Consider the following 25437-nt stretch of genomic DNA (forward strand, 5'->3'; position numbering starts at 1 on the left):
GACGTGCCCCCTCCCCCACGTGACCCCGGCGCCCCACGTGATCCAGGCAGCCCGCGCTCCCGGCGCGCCGCTCTGACGTCACTTCCGTCGCGGCGGCGGCTGCGGCCGGGGGACGCCAGGCCCGGGACCCCCGCGTCGCCGTCATGGCGGACGATGGCGGCGAGGAGAAGAAGCAGGTGGCCAAGTTCGAGCTGGAGCGGGAGACGGAGCTGCGGTTCGAGGTGGAGGCGGGGCAGACGGTGCAGCTGGAGCTGCTGACCGGCATGGCTGAGGTGTTCGGCACCGAGCTCACCCGCAACAAGAAGTTCACGTTCGACGCGGGCGCCAAGGTGGCCGTGTTCACGTGGCACGGCTGCACCGTGCAGCTCAGCGGCCGCACCGAGGTGGCCTACGTGTCGCGGGACACGCCGATGCTGCTGTACCTGAACACGCACACGGCGCTGGAGCAGATGCGGCGCCAGGCCGAGCGGGAGGACGAGCGCGGGCCCCGCGTCATGGTGGTGGGGCCCACCGACGTGGGCAAGACCACCGTGTGCCGCCTGCTGCTCAACTACGCCGTGCGCCTGGGCCGCCGGCCCACCTTCGTGGAGCTGGACGTGGGGCAGGGCTCGGTGTCCATCCCCGGCACCATGGGCGCGCTGTACATCGAGCGCCCGGCCGACGTGGAGGAGGGCTTCTCCCTGCAGGCCCCGCTCGTCTACCACTTCGGCTCCACCACGCCCGGCACCAACATCAAGCTCTACAACAAGGTGAGCACGGCGGGCTCGGCCTGGCTTGGGCACGGCCCCGGAGCTCCCCGGGGTTTCCCTGTGCTGCGGGACGTCTGAATGCCCGGGGTGCTGTGTGGGGACAGCAGAATGCCTTTTAAAAACAGCACGGGGACAGCAGAATGCCTTTTAAAAACAGCCAGCCACCCCTTCCCAGCTGTCGGGTCAGGGTGGGGAGGGAGTCCAGAGGAGGACACGAAGGTGATGAAGGGAGCTGGTGCACTCCCTCTGTGGAGACGGGCTGCGGCAGTTCAGCCTGGAGGAGGACAGTTTGTACCCTGACTTCAGAGCAGTCTTTCCATCCTGGGAGCCTGCAGGGAAGCCGGAAAGGGATTCTCGTCAGGATCTGGAGTGGTACGATGGGGTGGAATGGGTTCACAGCGAGAGGAGACATTTAGTCTGGATATGGGAAGAAATTATTTTACTGTGAGGATGGTGAGGCCCTTCAGGGTTGCCTAGAGAGGCTGCGGCTGCCCCAGCCCTGGAAGTGCCCAAGGCCAGGCTGGATGGGGCTGGGAGGAACCTGGTCTGGTGGAAGGTGTCTCTGCCATAGGGAACTGGATGGGCTTTAAGATCCATTCCAAGCCAGACCATCCTACAATTCCACCATTTTGCTCTGGGTGGCCGTGCGGAATCGAGGCCTTGAGGGTCCTGAAGGAGCTGGGGACAGCGTGGGGACACGGGTGCCTCTGTGTGACCCCTCCTCCTCCCACAGATCACGTCGTGCCTGGCCGACGTCTTCAACCAGCGCTGCGAGGTGAACCGGCGGGCGTCGGTGAGCGGCTGCGTCATCAACACCTGCGGCTGGGTCAAGAGCTCGGGCTACCAGGCGCTGGTGCACGCCGCCTCCGCCTTCGAGGTGGACGTGGTGGTGGTGCTGGACCAGGAGCGCCTCTACAACGAGCTCAAGCGGGACCTGCCCCACTTTGTGCGCACCGTGCTGCTGCCCAAGTCCGGTGGCGTGGTGGAGCGCTCCAAGGACTTCCGCCGGGAATGCCGGGACGAGCGCATCCGCGAGTACTTCTACGGTTTCCGTGGCTGCTTCTACCCGCACGCCTTCGACGTCAAGTTCTCCGACGTCAAGATCTACAAGGTGGGCGCGCCCACCATCCCGGACTCGTGCCTGCCGCTGGGAATGTCGCAGGAGGACAACCAGCTGAAGCTGGTGCCGGTGACGCCGGGGAGGGACATGGTGCACCACCTGCTGAGCGTCAGCACCGCCGACAGCCCCGACGACAACATCTCCGAGACCAGCGTGGCCGGCTTCATCGTGGTCACCGGTGTGGACCTGGAGCGCCAGGTCTTCACCGTGCTGTCCCCGGCTCCGCGCCCCCTCCCCAAGAACTTCCTGCTCATCATGGACATTCGCTTCATGGACCTCAAGTAGGGGAGGGACGGGATGTGCCCCCCGCCTCCTTCTCCTTCTCCTCCTCTTCCTCCCTGAGCCCCCTCCTTGTCCCCCCAGCACGGTGTGACCCTTTGGTTTTATACTTTTTGTACAGTTTGCTATTAAATCTGGAAGCCTTTGCCGCTGGTGAGCGTCTGCTGAGGGAGGGGTTCCCGAGGGGAGCGGGGATTGCCGGCCCGGGCTCCCCGCGCGCCGGGCCCGGTCCCGGCCGCCCCCTACGGCGCCCACTGTGGTACGTCCCGCGCACGCGCAGAGGCTCCGGCCGTGGCCCCGCCCGCCGCGGCGTGAACGCGCACGCCCGCTCCTCTGCCATGCGCATGCGCGCCGCCGCGGCCGGGGCGGGCCGGCGGGAGGCGGCCAATGGAGGCGCGCGGGGGGGCGCGGTGCGCACGCGCGCGCGTGACGTCCCGCCCGCCGCAGCCGCCGCCGTCCGAGCCCGGAGCCGCCGCCGCGCGCGGCCTCCTGCCGGTGAGTCACGTGGGCCGCGCCGCCCCGCCGGGACCCCGCCGCTCCGGCACCGCCGCCGCCTCCCCGGCCCGACGCTCCCTCGCGCCCCTCGCCGCGGCCCGGCCGCCACCGCCCCCGCCGCGCCGCTGCCCCCGCGGCTCCTCCCGCGCGCGGCTCGAGCCGTGCCCCCTCACGGCGCCGCGGACCCTCCTGCCCGCCGCCCCAGCGGGCACCGACCCCCGCCCGGCCCGCCCCTCTGGCCGCGGCCCCGCTCCGCCGTTCCGCACGGCCGCCTGCCCGCTGGCCGCGGTGCCTCTGCACGGGAGCGCCGCTTCCTCCTGCCCCGGCCGCCGTGCCCGCGGCGCCGCCGGCACCGGGACCTCCTCCTGTGCCGCGGGGAGCCGGGCCGGGGGCTGAGGGAGCGGCGGCGCGGGGCTGGCGGGGAGCGGCGCCCCGCGGGCCGGGGCCGCCCCTGCGCACGGTGCGGGGCGAGCGCACCGGAGCGGGGCTCGTTCCCCGCCTGGAAACCGCCCGGGGCCGGGGAGCGGCCGTAGGGAGCCCCCGGGGACTCGTGCGCTGTCCCGCACCCGGCCTGGCCCCGGTGCCCCCGGGAGCGCCGCCCTGCGCTGCTTTGGAGCACCGGAGCTCGGCCCCTGTGCCGTGGTCCAGGGGAGTTTACAGCACGGCCTCTCTTCACGGCACCGGTACCGGCCCTGCTCCGGCTTTGGGCAGCGCTGGCAGCGGTCCAGCCTGGCCTTTCCTCAGCATTCCCAGATTCCCAAAATCCTGAGCTGTGCCGGTCCCCAGCCTCGGGGTTCCGCCCCCCTCACCGCGCCGACTGGGGAGGGGATCGGCTGCCCTGTGCTCCCCGTGGCTCTGGGAAGTGGTTCCCCCGGATCTGCCGGCTCCCGCCCCGGCACTCGGCTGGATTTGGGCTTCAGGGATTCTCCGCACTAGGGGCTGCTCGGGTTTTTTGGGGTGTGTGAAGTACAGCCAGAGCCTTGTCTCTATCAGAGTGGGAGTTATCTTGGAGCTTCTTTCTGAGCTTAATCCAGTTATCACCGTCCTTCCGCCGGGCCCAGGTGCTGCTTTAGCAGGCATTTATTCCCGTTGGTTCCCGAGGCCGGGAGCCCCGTCTGGCATTGGAGAGGGTGGTGGTTGTGTGGGTCCAAGGGGAGACCTTGAACTCCCCTGCGAGGGGCCTGTTTGGGGACATTCCCACCTGTTGCTGTGCCCGGTGTCTCCTAACACAGTGACAAGAGGCTGGCGCTGTCCTTGCTGCTGTGGGGCCCGTTGGGATGCGGCCTCAATGGATAAGGCATTGTTCCTCCTGCTTTGCCCATAAAATGGGGCTAATCCCCTGTAAACCAGAGGGATGGGCTGGGGAAGGAGGATGGGAGGGGTGTAAGCCCTGGGCAGGAGATAAGCATGGAGTGATTCCAGCCTTCTGGCTGTCTGCAGTGGAATATTTCTCCATGTTCTGTGTTGACCCTTCTGTACATTCACCTGGGAGAAAGGCGGGTGTGCAGGATGCCCCTGGAGCTGAGGGGTGGCCAAACATACATTGCTGTGCATCCTCCTTTGGAATTAAGAGCAGGGAAGTGTCTCCAGACTGCTCTGCTGGGGCAGGTTCTCTGGTTTGGACACAGGGCAGTGACCAGTGGGGATCTCACACTGGCATTGCTCTGGCCACAGTGCCAGGTTTGGGAAAATTTGCACTTCCTCTGATGGATTTTGGAGTGTGAAGTGTTAGCTGGTCGTACAGGACAGGGTGAGGAGAGGGAGCTGCAGAGGGAGGTGGGAGGTCCTTGTTCCCTGGATGCCCCTCACTCATGGTGCCAGGCAGTGAGCTCTGGAATGGCTCTGTGGAATTTTGGGGTGCAGCCGATCAAAACAATGTGGGAACAGGTGAAGCACATCCCATCTCCGTGCAGCTGGGATCTGCCCTGTCTGGGAGTTGCCTCACGTGGAAGGAATTGTTTGTGTGTTTGCCTTGTGCCATGGGAACTCGGCTGGACCGGGGTGGGTCGGGAGGTGCGGATCCCAGCGGGCGGCGCAGGTTTGGGAGCCGGTAACCGGGAGGGAACTCTGTCCTGCCTGTGCCGTGGTGGCAGGAACCATGGTGGTTGATGCATTTCCTCCTTCCTGGACGGGAGCAGAGTGAGGAGCTGAAGTGAGGGTGGAGGGAATGTTGGGAGTTGGAGACACGTGTGTCCCCATCACAGCAGAGGTGTGGAGCGCCTCATGCTCCAGAAAGGAAAAAGCATGGAGCACCTGTCTACATGTGGGAAGGCTGGAGAGGGGCTGGAGCAGATGAGCAGAGTGGGGTGGGAAGCATGGAAGGAGGAGCACAGGGCTAGGAGGGGAGGAAAAGGAGGAAATCTGTGAGGCTTTACAGGGCCTTGAACCAAGAAAAGGAGACACAGGCTCAGAGAAATGGAAGGTGGCAGCAGTCGTGCTTGCACGTATCTCGAGGGAGGGGATTTGGAATTAAAAGAAATTCCCAGAAATGGAGATGAAGCAAACAGGAGCAGTGCCCTTGTAAGAGTGGAGGGAAACCCTGGAGAGTGGAGATATCTGCTCAGGAGGTGGCTGAGCAGAGTGGAACTGAGAAAGTGCTCCGAAAGGAAGGTGCTGGGATGGGAAAACCAGGTGGAATTTCTGAGGGTGAGGGAAGGGGGAGTGAGCAGTGACACAGGCGCTGTGGGAGGAAGGAGCAGGGCAGGTCTGGAGGAGCAGTGGGAGAGGAGGAGTTGCTGGGCTGGAATTGGCAGAGGGAAAGGAATGGAAGGCAGGAGCAAAGCCCGTGTAGGCCACAGGTAAGCAAGATGAGTTGGGGGCTCTTTGGAGCAGGGAAGTCTGAGTGGGCTTTGTGGATAGGGACAAAGTGGCCAGTGAGACAGGGAATTTGGGGCAAAGGTGGAGGGAAAGGAAGGGTTGGTTGACCAGAAGTGGGCAGGTTGTAGGGCTGGGAAAGGGGATGGCTGGGAAAGAATATGTGTGTTTGGGAGAATTGTGACCTGAATTACTGTAATCTGTGGGAATTTGATGTGGATTTTCCTTATATTTTTCCTGGACCCCTTAAGGATTGCAGAGCAGAAATCCTGGCACACTGTGCTGCACTTTGACAGCTTCTGCCCAGGCCTCTGCAGCAGGGCTGGGGCTGGGGAGTCCTGCGGGGTTTCAGCATGCCAGGGGGATCAGGAAGGCATTCCCAGGAGCAGTGTGGTGCTCTGGGAGCTGGAATGGGCTCCTGTTTGATGAGTTGTGGAGTTATTCTGGGCACAGGCAGCTGAAGCAGGGATGCATTTGCATCGCTTCTCACTGGGATGTCCCTAATGACAGCACTGGGGCTCTCCCCCTGCTCGTGGGGCTGTCCCATGGGTACCTGATTCCATGGGGAGCTGGCTCTTGCATGCGCAGCTCCACAGAGATCACCCAGTGGAAGGGCTGGAGTGCCTGGATCTCTGGCTGGGAGGGCTGGGGCAGAGCAGGGCGACGAAGCGCATGCCCATGGCACCCTGTGAGGGCAGGGTGGGGATCTCTGGAGGAGGAATTATCAGGGAACAGCTCCTTCTGCCTGGCAGCGTCTGTTTGAGCCCGAGGTGTGGCTGTGCCTCCATGGCGGAGCGTTCAAAGGGCTGGGTGCTCTGGGAGCAGATTGCTCCTGCTAAAGCAATCAGCCGTGATGTCAGGCCTGGACTTCCGATAGCCCATCCCTGGAATTGCTGTTGGGCTCGGCTCTGTGGGGTGTTGGGCTCTTCCCCGAACAGGCAGAGCGGGGCTGGGAAACGGCTGCTCTCCAGGGAACTCTGTTCCTGCTATGGAAAACAGCTTTCCCTGGTGTTACTGTTCAATTTGCTCCCCTCAGGAACTGCTGCCAGGTGAAACCTGCACATTCCCTGCTGGGCACAGCATTGGCCCCACATTTCCTTTCACTCCCAAGGGCAGGGAAACCTTGGAGTGGGAAGTTGAGCTTCGGTCCTGCAGAGGCCGAGTGGCAGGAGCTGTTCCTGGGTGAGTCAGGCAGAGTGGCCGTGAGCTGGGGCTGAACCCTCTTGGTGGTAACACATCCTTGTCATTAAAGCTGCCTTTAATTGGGTGCTGCAGCTCTCCCAACCTTCACCCACGTTTAGTCAGCGCTAGAGAGCTCCCTGCCCACCCCAAAGGAGAAACTGGGGAGGCAGAAAAGCTGAAAGGGAGAAAGGAGTGAGCTGTAGGCTGCGCTCGGACCTGCAGTGCCACGGAGGCAGCAAGGTGACAGACAGTGACGAGGTGAGGAGTGGTGGCTGTAGCAGCAGGAACTGGTGGGATATGATGGATGATGGGCTTGTGGCTGCTTGGGGCAGGTCAGGGCCATGGGCAGGGACGCCTTCCACTATCCCATCGAGCCTGGCCTTGGACACTTCCAGGAATGTGGCATCCACAGCTCCTCTGGGATACCTGCGCCAGGGCCTCAGCACCCTCACAGGGAAGGATTTCTTCCCAATATCCTTTCCAGCCCTGAGCTCTGTCATTTCAAATCCACTCCTCCTTGTCCTGGTGCTGCAGTTCCTGATGAATCTGGAGCTGCAGTGGCCACCTCTGATCATGGGATTGGTGTTTTCCATGGGCCTCTCCTGTCTGCTGCCCTCCAGGGAAGGGCGTGAGATTCCTGGATGTTTTTTCCTCCTGTGGTGTTCACCCTTATGTTAAATCCTGGAGTCTGTGCTCAGCCCCTGCCCCTGAGGGAGCCAGCTCTCACTGGTGCTGGGATTTGAGCCGGAGCTGCAGGAAGAAATTCATGGTATCCCTCCAGTCCTTCCAGGGCTCAGGGTGGGTTTCTCAGTGGTAGAGGGGATGGCTTGGTGTTCCTGCAGCAGGCAGTGCCCCTGGGCTGGGACGGGAGGCGCCGTGGCCAGGCTGCTGTGGCTAATGACAGCCGGCTCCATCCCTTCTCTCGCCATGCTAATTTCTGTTGTTGTTTTTTCCAGGTGAGCTGTGGCACACCAGACCTGGAGTTTTAATGGTTTTATGTAGTTTTTTTTTTAAAAGACGGATGGATGGATGAATGAAGAAGGATTTTAACAAAGGAAGGGGAAGGGAAAAATGGAGCTGTTTGGAACAAACTGAGGTTTCCCCCTTCACTGCCTGGGCCATGGGTGAGACAGAGCTGCTCAGCCCCACTTCCACCCTTTGGTGTCTGCTGGGGTTGTAAAGACGCTCCCTGAACACCCCCTTTTCATTCACCTGCTGGGAAATGGTTGCTGCAGAGAAGATTTAATGAAATTCCTGTTGCTCCCCAACTGCCAAGTGGATACTGAGCCCATGGAAGGGCCTGGGGGGTCAGGAGAAAGGAGCAAGTAGGAAAACCCACAATCCGCCAGACCTTCCCCTCCGCCCCCCTCGAAAGAAAGGATTTACAGCTCAACCTTGCACCAGCTGTTCCTCGGCTTTAACAGACAAGAGAGAAATAAATAAAATTAAACAGCCACCGCCAGCCAGCCCCAGATCCCGGTGAAATCAGGGAGAGTGTTTCCGTGACCCCTCCAGCGAGGGGAGGAGGAGGAGACATGGCAGCTCCGTGAGGAAGCTGGGATTGCTTGGAGACCACCCCCTCCTCCCGTGCAGCACCGGGGGCTGCGGCACAGCCGAGGCGGATTAAAAAGGAGAAGTGGCTGCCCTGAGGCTCCCAGAGTGGCTTTTTTGCAAGCAGTTCGCTGATCCTGTGCTCTTCTCGGGGTGCTGGCTGGCTGGGAAGCACCCTGCCCGAGCCTGGGGAATTCCCTCCCTTCAGAGCCTACCTGTGGGAGTCCTGTTCCCTGTAGGCTGCTGCCTGGACTGAGGCTTGGAAGGGCTCTCAGCATTCCTACTCCAACGGTTGTCCTAAGCCCAAATCCCTTCTCTGTTGTGAATTTTTAATGTTTTTAACCCTCCTTCCCTGCGCTTGTGAGCTCTCACAGGTCAGAGCTTAGAGTGGGCTCCTCTCCTGGGCCTCCCGCTCCAGACCCTTCTCCGGACTGTCCGCCCCGGTCGGAGCTCGCCCCAGGAGCAGGCACGGGGGCAGGGTAGGGGTCAGTCCCTGTCCCCCTCCCCTTCTCATCCTGCTCTGAGTCCCCTGGGGCCTGGGCTATGCTGCGGGGCGGACCCCCCACCACAGCTCCAACATGCCAGCAGCCTCCGGAAAGAGATTCAAACCCAGCAAATACGTCCCGGTCTCCGCTGCTGCCATCTTCCTAGTGGGAGCCACCACCCTCTTCTTCGCCTTCACGTGAGTCCCAGCTACTGGGCCAGAGCGGGGAGGGCTGGTGAGGACAGGGGACAGGAGCTGGGATTTCCTCTCAAAGGGAAGGGGATATTGTCCTCTGGGTGCTGCAGCCACAGCGGGAGCCATTTCACTCCATGAGTTTTCCCAGGGGAAATTGCATGCTGGCAGTCCTGGTGAGGCACCACTCAGCTCCAGGTCAGCTGGGTTGGGAACTGGTTTGTGACCTGTGGGTGGAAAACGCATGGCTCACTTTCTCCTTTGGAGCCAGGCGAGGTGGATTGGTGGGCTGGGGCGGGACACGTGTTATTTTTAGTTTCATAATCGATTTGTGAGCCATAAAAGAAAGTTCAGGGCGGAGAACTCTGACCCTTGTGCTGTGTTCAGTCCCCTGCCCTGGGGCAACGAGGGTTCCACGTCCCTGGAGAGGCCACCAGGGAAATGGCCAGCTGGTCACTGGGGCTTTGGGGGGCCACCATGCTGGGAGATGGTGCTGTGTACTGGAGAGGCGTGGTGACATCCCTGGGCTGCTGCTCTTCCCTGCCTGGTGACATGTGCCTTTGGTGACATGCCCAGGGGGTGACAGGCCGGGGAGCAGAACCTCGAGGTGCTGAGGGAGTCTGGCAGAGAGTGGCTGGCACTATGGCACAGTGTGCCAGGCAGGAAAACCAGAGCATGGCAGCTGGAATGGCCACCAAATCCTGCAGGGCATCCCCGGGGTCTCAGTTGAGCTGTGTTTGGGGTTCTGGCAGGGTGTGGGAAGGACATCCGCTCTCTGCTTCAGGGAGCCTCTCCTGCTCCCTGGGGTTTTCCTGCTGGGGCCACAGGAATCAGCTGGAGCTGCGGGAGGCCAAAGGGACAGATGCCATGGGTGCTGCCATTCCCTGGGAAGGAGCCATTGATGGTGGGAAGGTCAGTGTGGCTTTGGCAGCCACTGGGCAGGGACAGGGGAACTTGATGACCAAAGAGGGGAGCAGGGTTGGTTCGCCCCATCCAACGCCCGGTGCAGCTGGCAGTGTCACTCAGCAGCATGTGGCTGTCCCCTTCTGGGACACCGAGTGGTCACCAGGCTCCCAGGCTCGGGATTTGGCTGCTCCAGGCTGCCAGATGCTTGCGGAAGTCCCTGACTGTTCCTCCTGTGCCAGGGGGATGAAGGAGAAGCAGAAGGAACAGGCGGTGCCCTCCAAGCTGCGTGTGCCACCCTGTGTGTGACCTTAGGGGACAGGCTGGCTCTGTTTTGGCACAGTGGCTGCTGGACAGCTGGACCCCGAGCCCATCCCAGCCGTGGGTGCCAGCAGTGCCGGGAGCAGCCGCTTATCAGCGGGCGGTGAGAAGCAGCGCCGGAGCTGGCGCCGCGGAGCAGGTTTGGCCGGGGCAGGAACACCTGGGCAGGTCGCTGCAATTGCAGGTCAGCGATGTTGTTTATCCGACTTCGGAACATCCCTTTAAACCCCAGGCACGGCGTTCACACGGGCTCGGCTGTGAGGGAGCCGCGCTGCTCCCCGCGGGATGGCTCCTGTGGGACAGGGTCTGCCTGGTGCTGGAGCAGGTTGGCAGGGACGTGGGGCTCGAGGTTGGCCTGCTGCGTGGTCCTGGGGGCCACTGTGCCCCTTCCTGCCTGGTCAGCAGCAGACCGGCTGCTGAACCCCTTCCCCCTGCCAGCATCTGACCTAAGGCTGGTCCTTTGGGAAGTGCAATGGAAGCTGTGAGGATGGGCTCTTGGAGGCCTCCCCAAAACAGGGAGCAGCCAGGGGTCGGCACAGCTCTTAAGGCTCCAGTTGCATTGCTTCCAGCCTATCCACTGGATGCCTTTTGGTCCATCCAGGATTTGTATCTCTGGGCCAAGAACTCTCTTTAATTGATTAATTTAATTAGGAACTGCTGCTGAGCACGTGGCTGTGGAAATGAGGCCGGTTGCCCTGGAGTGGGGGGCAGCAGGAAAGGGGATGTTCCTGCCTCCCCCTGGGATGCGTGGGGGTCTCAGGCTTGCTGGACTCTCAGATGGGTGCTGATTTAGGATGGAAATTGCCCCTTGGGGTCCATTTGTCCATTCCTGCATCTCCCCACTGACTGGTCCCAGCTCCTGGTGCAGCTGGCTCTCGGGTTCATTGTCCCCTCCCTGGGGCTGGCAGTGCCACTGGGACACAGTGTCATGCCCGCTCCCAGTCACATCCAAACTTGTGTGAGGGTCAGGGTGAGCAGGGATTGTGTTTGTGCCGAGGCCTTTGGGGAGCTGGAGAGCCGGTGGGTCCAAGTCCCAGGGAGCAGGCAGGAGGGGAGGCTGTGCCTGGGAGAGTGCAGGGCCTGAGGGGCTGGGGAAGGGATGCCAGCAGGGAGGGACAGGCTTCTCCGGGTGTGACTGGTAGCCAAAATCCCGTCTCATCCCGGTGTGACTCATGGTGCCCGAGGTTCCCCAAGTCCTCTCATCTGCTGCCAGGGACAAGTCCCGACAGCTCCTCTGGCCATGAGTGTGTTGCATCCCGATCCTGAGGGGGAACCCGATGGGTGATGCGGGACCTGCGTGGCTGGTGATGGTGAGGAGCCTCCCTCCTGCTCCTCGTTCTCCTGCCCCATGTGCCCTGGGGTCCAGGCAGGGCCTGCAGCCCCACACTCTCTGTTCAGGAGAGCAAAAAGCAGGAACACATCACTCTCCTGATAAGGAGGTTCCCTCAGGGATGGGCAGCACCTTTGCTCCCTGTGGAGGACCCTGATCCCTCCAGCGGGTGGGGATGATCCCAGGATGTGACTCCATGGCTTTGGGGTCACCAGCATGGTGCCACCAGGTAGTCTGGCTCCAGGGGGATTCCCACAGCATAGGGGTCCCTGTGTGTGAGGGAGCCGGGAAAGCAGCAGGTCCTGGTGTTCCTTAGGGAGAATCTTGTGCTTGCCCTGGCCCGTGAATCCTACCCAGGATCTTGTCAGTGTGTCTGAGCCCAGGGACCTGCTGGGCACTGTCCTGCCCCAGGAGCTCTGTGTCCCTCCAGGAAGGACTGGCTGCTGGGACAGCACAGAGATGTTAACTTCCCCTGGTCCTTCCCTCTCTGTGTGCCCCAGAGCTTTCCGAGGCAGCTGGATCCTTCTCTGCCTCCCTGGGCTCTGTCTCTCAGGATCCAGGCCGTGTGCTTGGCTCAGCCTGGCTGTTGGCTGTTCCCTGTTTGGGATGGCTGCCCGGGCATGGGTCTTCCTGGCTCCCCTCCATCTCTTTCAAGCATACATTTGGGCTGGGATTTCCCTTCCTGGAAAGAGGAGCTCCTTCTACACAGTTCCTGGAAGGGCATTTCCTCCTCTGAGCCCCCTGGCCCTCTCTGTCAGCAGAGAGCAGAGCCAGGGAGGCTTCTCTCAAGTGGAGTAGGAGCTCAGCTCAGGGACATGGGGTCCTCGGTTCTGGTGTGTCCTCACTCTCTACAACCCCCTGACAGGAGGGTGTGGCCAGGTGGGGTTGGGCTCTTCTCCCAAAGAACAAGTGATGGGACAAGAGGAAGTAGCCTCAGGTGGTGCCAGGAGAGGTTTAGTTTGGATGTTAGACAAAATTTCCGCATGGAAAGGGTTGTTCAGCCCAGGCCAGTGGTGGAGTCACCAAAGAACATGTGGCTGTGGCACTTGGGGACATGTTTCAATGGTGGCCCTGACAGTGCTGGGGAAGCAGTTGGAATCGGTCTTGGAGGGTTTTTCCAACCTGAACAATTCCGTCATTCCATGACTCCGTGATTCATCCTTTGCTCGGGTTGTGGCCTGGTGCTGTTCTGTAGGTCCTGTGCCTCCAGCACTGCTCTCCAAGGGTTTTGGGGCACAGATTGGAGAGGACTCCTCCTATGCAGAATCCTCCTGGCTGGCTTCCAGAGGAGGCAGCAGGGCCGGCATGGCCGCTTGAGGAGCCGCTCCCCAGCCCGGGGCAGAGCTCGGGGGGCTGGGCCGGGAGATGCTGGGATGCCATCCCAGGAGATGCCATCCCAGGAGATGCCAGCCTGATATGGAGCAGGGAGGCAGCAGCCAGGGTGCCCAGCAGGGCGGCTCCTCAGGAACAAGGGAGGAAGAGGCTTTTGGGAAGGTGGTCTGCAGGAGGAGCTTGATGTGGTGTGTGGGGCCTGGGGGAACCAGAGAGGAGGAGGAGGAGGAAGAAGAGTGTGGTGGGTGGCTTGGCCATGCTGTCCTCCTTGCCAGGGATGTCCTGCAACAAAAAGTCTGCCCTCCTGCTCTCTCATCCCTGTGCCTGGATGGGGACACCCTCAGCCTTGGCCTGTGAGACCAGGTCCCACTGATGATTCCCACCCTCCCAGGGGCACGGAGCAGTGCCTGGTGCTGGGAGCGCCCTGCCCACCTCGGCCTCTGTGCTGCCAGGTGTGTGCTGGAAGGGTGTGCTCGCTTCTCCTGCCCTCCTGGGGCAGTCCCCCTGGCACAGCTGCTGCTCCTCACCCAGGAGTGCCCCGCTGCCCTGTCAGGGCACTGAACTGGGACAGAGCCCTGCACCAAGGGCTCGTTCCCAGCTGGAGCATTGCCATGGCTCTCAGACCTGCTGTGACAAGGACGGGGCTGCCTCACCCGGCAATGGGACCCGGCTCTGTGGGTGGTGGTGGAGGAGGGGACAGGGCCAGCGCCTGCCCCTTCACCCCAACCTGCGGGGGATTACGGCGCTGGCACCATATGTCGCCCTGCCCGCCTAGCCCCATGCTGCTCCGGCCACCTAAATCCATCGGCACTTAGCCCGGTGGGGGGAAGAGAGGGACAGATGCTGCCCTAGATCTGTGGGATTAAATCCCAGCAGCAAAGCAGATTAGGGAATTACGCTGGCGCCTGCAAGGGGGAAGCCCACTGTCCTGAGCCTGCCTGCTGGGGCAGGAGGGAGCAGGGTGATTCCCTCACTGTGCTGCCACAGGCTTTTTGGAGGAGCTGGGTGCTGGTTGGGGTCCCCATGTCATGCTAGAGCTGTCCCTGGGATGTGAGGAGCATGAGTGGCTCTGGAGGCACCAAAGCTGGTGCTGGTTTCATGTTCCCTCCCTCACAGGGTCCCCTCTGCCCCTGAGCAGCTGATGGGACACAGGGAGGATGACATTGTGCTTTCTGGCAGGTCCTCTGGGTGCCCCCCATGCCATTGGCCTGGTTTTCTCTGTTCCTAGCACCACTACTCTGTAGAACCCTCCAGTTGGATCCCAAAGGGGAGTTTTGGTCCCTGAAGGAGGCCTGGAGCACATCCTACTGTGGCCCCCAGGTGCTCCCCAGGCTGGGGTCAGGCTGTGCTGCAGCAGTGGCTGCAGTGTGGGTGTGGGATGCACTGCAGGGAGGTGGCAGGAGTGACACAAGTGAGGAGTCCGAGGGTCTCACGGCTGCTGTGCCCGCAGGTGCCCGGGGCTCAGTCTCTACGTGTCCCCCATCATCCCTGCCTACAATGCCGTCGTCTTCCTCTTTGTACTGGCCAACTTCAGCATGGCCACCTTCATGGACCCAGGCATATTCCCACGAGGTGAGTCTGGCTCTGGCTGGGAAGAGCTGCCTCCTCGCACCCTTCCTCCGAGGTAAAGGGAATTTCTGGGTCCCAAAAGGCTGGCGAGGAGCCTTCCTTGCCCTGCCCAGTGGGATCAGGCAGTGACAAGCGCTACAGGGATGGCAGCTCTGGGTTCAGCATCCCATGTTGGGTCCCTGGGGCTCAGGCAGTGTCAAGATCCTGGAGCAGGGTCTGGGAGAGCCCCTGTGTTTGGGGCTCCCTGGCTGTCCCTGTGCCAGGGGACAGGAAGGTGATGCCGGGAGCCTTCGGCTCGGGCAGGCAGGGGCTGGCCAGGCCCTGATGCCGTGCCGGGGTGTCCCCATCAGCTGAGGAGGACGAGGACAAAGAGGACGATTTCCGGGCCCCGCTGTACAAGACTGTGGAGATCAAGGGCATCCAGGTGCGCATGAAGTGGTGCGCGACCTGCCGCTTCTACCGCCCGCCGCGCTGCTCCCACTGCAGCGTCTGCGACAACTGCGTGGAGGTGAGGAGCTGCCGGGGCCTCCGCCAGCCCCCCGCGGGGTAGGGAGCCCCGGGAGCACCCCCTCACCGAGCCCCATCCCCGGCAGGAGTTCGACCACCACTGCCCCTGGGTCAACAACTGCATCGGGCGGCGCAACTACCGCTACTTCTTCCTCTTCCTGCTGTCGCTCACCACGCACATCATGGGCGTCTTCGGCTTCGGGCTGCTCTACGTCCTGTACCAGGTGGAGGAGCTCTCCGGCGTCCGCATGGCCGTCACGTATCCTCCTGGGCAGCGTGAGCGGGCAGGGGGTGCGGGGGTCTGGGGGCAGCGCGGTGCAGAGCGGGGCTGTGGCTGCTCCTTAGCTGGCTGCGGCAGGATGGTGGTGATGTGCGTGGCTGGGCTCTTCTTCATTCCCGTCGCTGGCCTGACAGGCTTCCATGTGGTGCTCGTGGCCAGGGGCCGCACTACCAACGAACAGGTACGTCCAGGGGACTGTCGGGGGACTGCCAGCCTGGCCAGGCCACCTATGGATACATTTTGGGATTTCCCTGGAGAGGATGGGTGTGGACAGGCTGGACTAAAACTGGGTGAGGCCCCTGAGCTGGGGAGGTAGAGCACAGGGTGACTGAGAGGCAGCTGCATCCATGGGGGTGCAGTCAGAGGATGGAGACAGGTGGGCACTCTAGGGGCCCAGGAGGCGAAATTGAGGAGACCTGACCCCCTCAAGGATATGTGAGCACTGAAACAGGCACCAGGAAAAGGAGCAGGGTCTTGGAGTTCTCCATCCTGGTCCTGGGGGGTTGTCCTTAGGGAGCTGGCATGGCTGGCTGTGACACTCCTTTGTCCAACAGGTGACAGGCAAGTTCCGCGGGGGCGTCAACCCCTTCACCAATGGTTGCTGTAAGAACGTCAGCCGGGTCCTCTGCAGCTCCCCAGCACCCAGGTGAGCCTGGCCTCTGCATCCCTGGAAAAACTGCTCCATCCCAGGCTTCAGGCCCTGACCTTCCTCTCCCTGCTCCCCAGGTACCTTGGGCGCCCCAAGGCTGAGCAGACAGTGCTGGTGAGACCCCCGTTCCTGCGGCCCGAGGTGTCGGATGGACAGATCACTGTCAAGATCATGGACAATGGTATCCAGACAGAGCTGAAAAGGACGAAGGTGAGGAAGGTGGGGACCAGCGCTGCCTGCGCTGGGGCCCTCCACGGAGCCCAGGGGTGCAAGCCTGCATCCGTGAGTAGAGAACCGAGTGAGCCTGGTCACGTTCCCTGTCCCCCTCCATGTCGTCTTGTTCTGTGTCCCCGTGGCATGGAAACTGTCCTCCTCCCATGTGGCAGTGACCACATGAGGCTTTGCCCCCTCCATTGCCCTTACTGGTCCCATCCTTCCTCACCATCTGCAGGTTCCCCCTCCTTGGCACTTCCAGCACCCACCCGGGGCACGCACTGCCCCCTGTTCTGTCAGATGGCCCGGGAAGCAGCGGGAGCCCCCAGCGCCACTGTCCATGCCCTGCCAGCCCGGGGGGGCTGAGGCCTCGGCCCCTCCTGACCCTGCCTGCGCTTTGTCTCTGCAGTCCAAGGGGAGCCTGGAGGTGACGGAGAGCCAGTCTGCTGACGCCGAGCCGCCACCCCCACCTAAGCCCGACCTCAGCCGCTACACGGGCCTGAGGACACACTTAACCCTGGCCACCACTGAGGGTAAGGAGGGCACCAGGGCCCTGGCAGCCGCTGGGAGGGGAGCCCAGGGCTGCAGCAGGCAGACCAGGAGCGAGGGCCATAGGGCAGACCTGGAGCACGTCGGCATTCCTGGGCTGGTGTCTGTGGCCCCTTGCACTTGGAGAAGCCTGCGGGGGATGCTCACAGTCAGCTCTGCTCTGCCGGAGGCCGAGCCAGCATGACGCTGCCTGAAGCCACCAGGAGCTGTGCTTTGCAGCCACCGTGCTGCCAGGATGGAGGAGGCGAAGTGGTGGCGGGCCTGGCTCAGCGGCACAGAGCATCTATGTCTGGCTCCGTGTGGGCCTGGCCAGAGGTGGGATGTGATGGGCAGAGCCTGTGGCAGCTGCTTTCTGCAGCAGCTGGAGACCCCACAGCTCTCCCAGCCCTGTCTGGGGTCTGCTGCCCGGTGAGGCCTGTGGTGTGTCTGCTTCCCATTGAGCTCCCTGACACCCCCGTGCCGTGCACCCCCAAGGTGTCACCCAGCCGGGGCTGCTGCAGGGGCACGGAAGTGCCAGCCCCACACATGTGGCTGTGGGGAGAATCCTTCCTCCTGGTCTGTCTCTCCCACCCCGGTGCACCTCCCCTGCAGCCCGTCCCTGTCCCTGGTCTGTCGGCCCCAGGCTCGGAGTCGGTTCTGAGGCAGGGAAGGCGGGGCTCGGCGCGTTCCTTGCCCGCAGCCGCGCTGAGCGTGCCCCTCTCTCCCGGCGCAGACAGCGGCTTGCTAAGCAAGGACAGCCCCCCGACTCCCACCATGTACAAGTACCGGCCCGGTTACAGCAGCAGCAGCAGCTCGGCAGCCCTGCCCCACTCCACCAGTGCCAAGGTAAGGCTGAGCCCAGCACAGGGGACCAGCCCTGAGGGGATGCCACCCCATTCCTAATGTGGGAAGGGTTTAGGGCATGCATTGGGAACTCCATGAGGAGGCCCCATGGTCATTCTTTGCTGTCCCTCTGCCCCTCAGCTGAGCCGAGTGAACAGCCTGAAGGAGCCCAACTCCATCTGTGACAGCGGCCACAAGCCCAGCTACCGCTCAGAGCCAAGCCTGGAACCAGAGAGCTTCCGCTCACCCACCTTTGGCAAGAGCTTCCACTTTGACCCTCTCTCCAGTGGCTCCCGCTCCTCCAGCCTCAAGTCAGCCCAGGGCACGGGCTTTGAGACGGGCCACCTGCAGTCTATCCGCTCAGAGGGCACCACCTCCACCTCCTACAAGAGCCTGGTGAACCAGACGCGCAACGGCAGCCTCTCGTACGACAGCCTGCTCACGCCCTCCGACAGCCCCGACTTCGAGTCGGTGCAGGCGGGCCCGGAGCCCGAGCCGCCGGTGGGCTACACCTCGCCCTTCCTGTCGGCCCGCATCGCCCAGCAGCGAGAGACCGACCTGCACGGCCGCTTCGCCAGCGCTGCCTCCCCCAAGCACGCGGCGCCACGCGAGCCCTCGCCCGTGCGCTATGACAATCTCTCCCGCCACATCGTGGCCTCCATCCAGGAGCGGGAGAAGCTGCTGCAGCAGCCGCTGGCCCCGGGCCGGGAGGAGGATGCGGGGCTGGTGGACTCGGGCATCCAGTCAACGCCGGGCTCCAGCAACGCCCCCCGCACCAGCTCCTCCTCGGACGATTCGAAGCGCTCGCCCCTGGGCAAGAACCCGCTCACCCGCCCGGCCCTGCCCCGCTTCGGCAAGCCCGAGCCCCCCCCGGCTCTGCGGGTGCGCTCGCTGGGCTCCCCCGACCAGCCCGCCGCCCCCCACCTGGGCAAATCCGTGTCTTACAGCAGCCAAAAAACAGCCTCTCAGGCCGGCGGCCCCGAGACCGAGGAGGTGGCCTTGCAGCCCTTACTGGCACCAAAGTGAGTACCGTGATGGCACACGGGCGTCTGTGGCCTGTGGGGACACCCCCACATAGTGTCCCTCCAAGCCCCTGGGGTAGCAGAACAACCCTCCCTGGGGAAAGATGCTGGGAAGAGCAACTGAAATCTTCCTGCTCCTCTGAGAGCTGGTGCCTCCCACACCTCCTCAGTCACCCCATGGGTCCCTTGGAATCTGGCGTGGGTGCTGGTGGTCCCTGGGGTGGGCAGGGCTGTGGCAATACTGGGTGCCAGTGACCTGTCCCCCCTTCTGACCCCATGTCTGTGCTTCCTTCCCACAGGGACGAGGTGCAGATGAGAACAGCCTACAGCAAGTCCAACGGGCAGCCCAAGAGCCTGGGCTCGGCCCCACCGGGCCCGGGGCCGGTGCCCCTCAGCAGCCCCACCCGCGGAGGTGTCAAGAAGGTCTCGGGTGTGGGGGGCACCACCTACGAGATCTCGGTATGAGGGGCAGAGCCGCGCCCCCTCCCCTCCTCCCCGGCGGCCCCCAGGGACCCGCCGTGCCGACGCTTGTGGACTCCCGGGAGAGCCGGGTGGGTCCCCCCTGCTCCTCCCTCTGCCCCCCAGGCCACGGGGGCTGGCACACACCCACGGGGGGCTCGGGGAGGGCTCGGGGGGGACCGCAGCCCTGGCACCGCCTCGGCTGCGCCAGCCACTTGTGGGCCTTGTGCAATCACCCGCTCGCCTGGCGTGGTAGGAACGGATTGTTTTTAAACCAGAATACTTTTTTTTATTATTATTGTTACGGATTCTATTTTTTTTCTCTTTCCGAGTTACCAGGTGTGTGTATATATAAATATCTATATATATAAATATAAATATTAAAAGAAAAAAAAGAAGCAGAAATTATATATCTTACCCAGAGAGAGGAAGAAACTACCCTGCTCAGGACCTGGGCCCCCCACCTTGTCCCTGTCCCCAAAGGAGGGACGTGGGGCTGCCTCCTGCACCCATGGAAGGAGCTGTGGTAGGTGCTGGGTGTCACTGTTCCTCCCTGAAGGGGGCCATTGGGTGCCAGATACCCATCCTCGGACACTCCCCTCCCTGATCCATGGTGTCCACAGCCTCCAGCCCCCCTGGGGGGCCCAGGGTGGAGGTAAGGTGGGGACAGCACCCCACACCCCCATCCCAAGCTGGTGCAGAAGCCCCAGTGTCCCCCACCCGCAGTTTTTGCTCTTTCTTTCCCCAGGTGCTGTGGTCGGGGGGGTTGTCGGTTTTGTTGCCTTTTTTTGTTTCTGTTAATGATTCCGAGGAGGTTTCTCGCTGTCGCAGGGGTGTTTTTATTTCCGCTCGCTCGGGGAAGAGGCAGGTGCATCCCCGGAAAGCAATATTTTCTCATCACATGCCAAAAAAACACAGCCAAGGAGCCTCGTGCTCCCTGTCCCCAAAGCCCTGCCGGCACTACCGGACTCTTTCTCTACGGCAATAGCTCCTGTGGCCCCGCACAGCCACGCCAGGGTTTTTTATTATTATCAGCCATTTTAAAAACAAGGAATAAAAGGATATTTAATGAGCCACCCTGGGGCCGTGCGTGTGCTTTGTTTGGTGTCCAGGGATGGAGCAGCCCCTCCAAGGCTCCTGATCCTCAGGGTTTCAGCCTTGCCCCCCCTCCCGAGGGAGAGAGAGAAGGGGGTCTGGTGAGAGCTGAGCCTGGCCCAGTTCTGGGGGGGCTCCAACTTGAGACAAACTGCTCCCACAGAAGGTAAGGATTTTCCAGGCATGGGAAAAGAGGCTCCAGGGAAAGTATCGTGGGTGCTGGTGAGGTTTCGGATCCAAAGGAGGGCACCTGCACGTTCCAGGGACACCTTTGTTTGGGGCTCCACTGTGACAGCTAAGGGTCACAGCAGCCATGGCCACCAGCCCCTCCTCACAGCAGAGTTTAAAAGGTGACTAAAAAAGAGGCTTTGATGCTCCAGGTTCTTCAGGTACAAAAGCCCAAGGTCAGCACCCACAGAGTCTGTGCCCCTGGTGCTGGGGGGCTGCAGGGGTGTCCTCTTAGCCGGGGGGACAGGCCAGCCCCAGTGTCCCTGGGGTCAGCCGGGGCTGTTCCCATGGGCCAGGGGATCCCCAGGGCGTCACCGGCGTGGTTTCACCGTAAGCTGCTGCTGGCCTGGGAGCTGCCCACCCCAGGGTGCTCCGGGCTGTGCCGGTTCTGCAGAGGAAGGACAGACAGAAACTGTGAGAGCTGCTGGGCAGCAGCCCCTTGGGGATGGCAACTCACAGCGCCCCTCCGAGGTCCACGGGCTGGGCACTGCACCCCGGCCTTGCCACTCACCTTCTTTTTCTTCTTCTCTTTCTTCTTCCTCTTCCGCTCTGGATCCTCCTCTTTTTTCTTCTTTTTCTTCTTGTGGTCGGAGTCTGAGGGGGTTTCTGGAGAAGCAGAAGCGCCAGATGAGCCGATGCTCTGCCAGTGCTGAAGGGGAGCAGGGGAGCGGCTGTGGCAGCCTTACCTGGGGGGACGGGGTCCTGCGTGCGGCTCTGTTTGTGCTTGTGCTTGTTCTTCTTCTTAGGCGGCTGGATGTGCATCAGCCGGCACTGCTCGGGCAGCTGTGGAGAAAAAGGACTGGTCAGACCACGCCGGGCCCCTCCCGCCCCTCTGGCTCCACAGCCCGGGGCTCACCGGGCCGGCGTGCAGGCGGAAACCGGTCAGCATGGCACCCGTGAGCGGCGTGAAGGAGCTGCCGCAGATGGGCGGCTTCTCGATGAGCGAGCGCAGGCTGCTGCTGTCGTGGGAGCCGGGCAGGTCGATCATGCCGGGCAGGTCGGGGAGGAAGTTGCTGAGCTTCTCCTTCACCTTCTTGCCGCAGAACTTGTTGTAGGCGTGCTCCAGGTTATAGTGTGTGATCAAGTTGGTGCTGCCCGTCAGCTCCGTAGTGCCTGTGCGGCCGCAGGAGAACTTGGGGCGGGGGAAACGCCCCGACGGCAGCCCAGGCCCCTCTCCCCAGCCGAGCCGAGGCTCCCGGACCCCCTGCAGCCCCCGAGCACCGGGACCCCCGGCCCCGGGGCCCCCCCGCCGCCCACTTCCCCACCGGACCGCGCGTTGCGCGGCCCCGCCCCCGCAACCTCATTGGCTCCTGGCGCCGTCAGTTTCCCCCGCGGCCGCGTTTCGCCGCGCTGATTGGCCGAGCGCGGAACCCGCCCCGCCCCGCGGCCCGCCCGCACCTGGCAGCTCTCGCAGCAGGTAGAAGGGGCCGCCGGCGGCCTTGCGGGCCGCGTCTTCGCCCGGCGGCGGCGCGGCGGCCGAGGCAGCGGGCGGCGGCGCGGTTCCGGCACCCGGCGCCTTGGCGGGCCCGAATCCGAGCGCGGCGGCGGCGGCGGGCGGCGGCTCGGCCGCGCCGAACAGCGCCGAGAAGTTCTCCATGTTCCCGGCGTGCCCCGCGCCGGGCCGCCCCGCCCCGCCATTGGCCGAGCGCCGCCCCCACACCGCCCCTGCCCCCCGTTGCTAAGGGAGACCCATCCCAGCCTTCTGATTGGCCGCTCCCCTCTCTCCTCTCATTGGTCCGCGCGCGCGGGAGCGCCCGCCTCGCCGCTCGCCATTGGCCGGCGCGGGAGGCCCCGCCCCCGGCAGTGAGCGGGGCGGAGGGAAGATGGCGGTGGTGGCGCCGCTGCTGGCGCTGCTCTGGGGGCTGCCCGGGCTCTGCCGATGGCTCGCCCAGCCCTACTACCCGCTCTCCGCGCTGCTCGCCGCCGCTTTCCTGATTGTTCGCAAGGTCCCGCCGCTCTGCCGCGGGCTCCCCTCGCAGCGGGAGGATGGCAACCCTTGTGACTTTGACTGGGTGAGGCGGTGCGGCCTGTCCCCGGGCCTGTCCCCGCATCCCTGGGCTGTCCCCGGTCCTGTCCCCACAGCCCCGGCCCTGGCTTGGCTCCCCTCCTGCTCACACAGCACCCCGGCCTGGCTGAGAGAGGAGTTGCCCGGTAGCCCCTGGCGATGCTCTGCGGTGTTCCCTTACAGCCGAGAGGCACCCCCAGGCTCTGGTCCGGCTCGTGGCCCCAGGGCAGCCCCTCTGCTCGCTGTTCTCATCCCGGGGGGGATGAAGGCTCTGGGCTGTGGCAGGGCCTTGGGACCAGTAGGGCCTGGCACGGCCACGGGTCCCTGTGCCAGGCCAGGCATGGCTTCAAGGTGTCCTGGGCACTTCCAGCTCATGCTGTCCCTTCTTTGTGCCAGAGGGAGGTGGAGATCCTCATGTTCCTCAGCGCCATTGTCATGATGAAGAACCGGCGCTCCAGTGAGTCAGGGGGACTTGGGGGGCTGGGGCTGCTTATGGGGTCTCCTCCAAGGAGCTGCACGGGGTTGTGTCTGGAGGACCAGATCCAGCCCTCCCTGAAGTTTCCCCCAGCCTTCTGGGGGCATCTGGTCCCATGCCTTATTCCTGTCTCCACATCACAGTCACCGTGGAGCAGCACATCGGGAATATTTTCATGTTCAGCAAAGTGGCCAACGCCATCCTGTTCTTCCGCCTCGACATCCGCATGGGGCTGCTCTACCTCACTCTCTGCATAGGTGAGCCTGCATGTCTTCTTGCCCTAGATCCGCCTTCTCCTGGCTCCCCCTTACTGCTCTGGGGTGGAGGAGCTCTGTCCCAGGCCCAGCCTGGCCCTCCTGGCACTGGGGGGCTCAGGGTGCTGTCATTCCAGTGTTCCTGATGACCTGCAAGCCACCCCTTTACATGGGCCCCGAATACATCAAGTACTTCAGTGACAAGACCATCGATGTGAGTATCTCCCCAGCCCTGGGGCTTTTGGTGGTCTCTGCCCTCGCCCCCCTAAGCCCATGCCCCTGTGGCAGGAGGAGCTGGAGAGGGACAAGCGGGTGACATGGATTGTTGAGTTCTTTGCCAACTGGTCCAGTGAGTGCCAGTCCTTTGCCCCCATCTTCGCCGACCTCTCTCTCAAGTGAGTGGCACCCACTGGAATCTTGGGGGTAACGGGGCCTGTGGTCCCCTGTGTCACTCACCGCCCTGTATCCCCATCCTGCCCAGGTACAACTGCTCAGGACTCCAGTTTGGGAAGGTGGATGTTGGCCGGTACACGGACGTCAGCACCAGGTGTGGGGAACGCAGCCTGGGCAAGCAAGGCTTGCTCTGGGGTAGTCCCTGTGACCCTCCTGCCTTCTCAAGCTGCCCGAGGGTCACTGTGGGTTTGTCCTGACACAGGTACAAGGTCAGCACCTCGCCTCTCACCAAGCAGCTGCCCACCCTCATCCTCTTCCAGGGTGGGACAGAGATCATGCGGCGACCGCAGATCGACAAGAAGGGCCGGGCTGTGTCCTGGACCTTCTCTGAGGTGGGTGGGACCCTGCAGCCCTCTGTTCTCCTGCCCAGCCTGAGCCTGGGAAGAAGTGGGGAGCACGAGGTCCCAGTGGTGCTGATGCTACCTCCTGGCCACAGGAGAATGTGATTCGGGAGTTCAACCTCAACGAGCTCTACCAGAAGGCCAAGAAGCAGTCGAAGCCGCGGGAGGAGGGACCTGAGGAGCCCCCAGCCGTGCCCGCTGCAGCTCAGGAGACCAAGAAGGACAAGTAGAAGCTGCCCTGTACTGTCGCCCATCACTATGTCACCATCAGCCTGGTGGCAGCGGCCCCGCGGGCCTGCCCAGCCCCGCCCGGAGCCGCTCTCCGTGCGGACTTGTCCCGGCTGAGCCCCGGGAAAGCGGCGGTGCCCCCCGGCCCCGTGCGGGCAGGGCGGTAGGAGGGGCCCCGCCTCGGTTAACGCTCGCTCATCATCCATCGCTGACAATAAACGGTCCGTGCCGTGTCCCGTGTCCGTGTCCGTGTCCGTGTCCCCGGCCTGGGACCGCGCATGGGGGCGGGGCCGTGCGGAGCCGGCGCGCTCTGATTGGCCGGCGCGGCGCGGGCGGAACCGGAGCCCACCGGAGGCTCCGGTGCCCTCCTCGGCCCCGCCCGTTCCGGCCCCGCCCCGGCGGCGCGCGCTCCCGCACGTGGCCAGCGGCCGGTAGGAGCGCCGCTGCTGCCCCGGGCCCCGCCGCCCTGCTCCCCCCAGCCGCACACCGCGGCGGGATCCCTGCGGAGCCGCCTCCCGCCCTCCGCAGCGGGATCCCGGCGGGGGCCCTCATTTCCCCCGTGGCGCATCGCCGGGGACTGGCCCATCCGGGCCCTCTCCCACAGTAGTGTCCCCACAGGGACCCACTTTTCACTCCCCGGACAGCGGGGTACCTGAGCTCCCTTCTCACCCCGGAGTGGCATTCCTGCAGCCGGCGTAGGCTCCACCGCCTCGGCTGTCCCAGGATGGCTCCCCGCGGGAGGAAGCGCGGAGCCCAGCAGCCGGCGGCGGCCGAGGCACCGGAGACAGCGGGAGCTCCGCAGAAGCGGGCGCGGGCCCAGGCCCAAGCCCAAGACGAGTGCAGCCCCGGGGACATCGGCCCCCGTGTCGTCATCGAGCACTGGTGAGCGGCCGAGGCGCCGAGGGCGGTGTGAGGCCCCTGGGTGCCCCGGGGTCGCTGACCGCCGTGTCCCCGCAGCAAGAGCTGACGCGTGTTCGGGCGGAACGCGGCGGCGGTGAGCGCGGCCCTGCGCGGGGCCATGGCGCACCTCCCCGTGGACATCAACCCCCGGCCGCCGCGCAGGAACAGCTTCGAGGTGTCCCTGGTGAAGGAGGACGGCAGCAGTAAGTGCTGGGCAGGGGGGCGGAGGGCTCCCCGGCACCCTTGATCCCATAATCTCCCTTACCTCTGCAGCCGTGGAGCTGTGGAGCGGTATCGGGAAGGGGCCCCCCCGCAAGCTGAAGTTTCCCCAGCCGGAGACAGTAGTGGAAGCCCTGAAGAGCAGCTTGGCATAGAGGTGTTGGCCAGGTGAGCGGGGATGGGACTGGGATGGGATAGGGCAGGGATGGGACCAACAGGGACCGACTTCCCTCTCTCCACAGCCAAGCCAGGATCGGCACAGACGGCATGAGCGTCCATGAAGAGGCGAGACCAAGTGGGGGCACCCACCTGCCCCAGTCCCGTCCCTGATGTTGCAGCTCTGCCACTGCCAGACCCCTGGCTCCCTCCACACCCCGTTGTCCCCCCAATCTCCAATAAAGTTTAGTACTCCACAGC

General features: G+C 63.6%; 5 protein-coding genes across 6 annotated transcripts; 4 read left to right on the forward strand and 1 right to left on the reverse strand.

The window, feature by feature from the left end:
• The first annotated feature begins 83 nt into the window (after positions 1-83).
• On the forward strand, positions 84-2293 carry CLP1 (cleavage factor polyribonucleotide kinase subunit 1). Its single transcript, XM_021524751.4, has 2 exons — positions 84-749; positions 1483-2293. The coding sequence occupies exons 1-2, from the start codon at positions 144-146 to the stop codon at positions 2152-2154; spliced, it is 1278 nt and encodes a 425-aa protein (XP_021380426.1). The 5' UTR covers positions 84-143; the 3' UTR covers positions 2155-2293.
• A 201-nt stretch (positions 2294-2494) lies between these two features.
• On the forward strand, positions 2495-19898 carry ZDHHC5 (zDHHC palmitoyltransferase 5). Of its 2 annotated transcripts, none has more exons than XM_021556015.4 (12): positions 2495-2643; positions 7596-8872; positions 14203-14324; positions 14672-14829; positions 14915-15087; positions 15187-15289; positions 15663-15754; positions 15835-15967; positions 16380-16503; positions 17232-17344; positions 17483-18363; positions 18663-19898. In XM_021556015.4, the coding sequence occupies exons 2-12, from the start codon at positions 8769-8771 to the stop codon at positions 18826-18828; spliced, it is 2169 nt and encodes a 722-aa protein (XP_021411690.3). In that variant the 5' UTR covers positions 2495-2643; positions 7596-8768; the 3' UTR covers positions 18829-19898. The 2 variants fall into 2 exon arrangements, with proteins under 2 accessions (XP_021411690.3, XP_085436148.1); XM_085580022.1 differs by lacking the exon at positions 2495-2643 and adding an exon at positions 4881-6897.
• On the reverse strand, positions 19638-21757 carry MED19 (mediator complex subunit 19). The gene is made up of 5 exons (XM_021556016.3): positions 21544-21757; positions 21002-21258; positions 20832-20928; positions 20657-20751; positions 19638-20533 (listed from the first exon to the last, which is right to left on the reverse strand). The coding sequence occupies exons 1-5, from the start codon at positions 21740-21742 to the stop codon at positions 20471-20473; spliced, it is 711 nt and encodes a 236-aa protein (XP_021411691.1). The 5' UTR covers positions 21743-21757; the 3' UTR covers positions 19638-20470.
• A 187-nt stretch (positions 21758-21944) lies between these two features.
• TMX2 (thioredoxin related transmembrane protein 2) lies at positions 21945-24134 on the forward strand. The gene is made up of 8 exons (XM_021524752.4): positions 21945-22157; positions 22547-22607; positions 22769-22882; positions 23017-23093; positions 23168-23274; positions 23361-23426; positions 23535-23664; positions 23769-24134. Exons 1-8 carry the CDS (start codon positions 21969-21971, stop codon positions 23901-23903), a joined length of 879 nt encoding a protein of 292 aa, XP_021380427.2. The 5' UTR covers positions 21945-21968; the 3' UTR covers positions 23904-24134.
• Positions 24135-24301: 167 nt separating this feature from the next.
• On the forward strand, positions 24302-25435 carry SELENOH (selenoprotein H). The gene is made up of 5 exons (XM_021524753.3): positions 24302-24332; positions 24520-24783; positions 24859-25004; positions 25075-25188; positions 25263-25435. The coding sequence occupies exons 2-4, from the start codon at positions 24626-24628 to the stop codon at positions 25173-25175; spliced, it is 405 nt and encodes a 134-aa protein (XP_021380428.2). The 5' UTR covers positions 24302-24332; positions 24520-24625; the 3' UTR covers positions 25176-25188; positions 25263-25435.
• The last annotated feature ends 2 nt before the right edge of the window (positions 25436-25437 follow it).

This window comes from Lonchura striata, chromosome 5 (assembly GCF_050655825.1).
Source record: "Lonchura striata isolate lonStrDom1 chromosome 5, ASM5065582v1, whole genome shotgun sequence".
Classification (NCBI taxonomy): domain Eukaryota; kingdom Metazoa; phylum Chordata; class Aves; order Passeriformes; family Estrildidae; genus Lonchura; species Lonchura striata.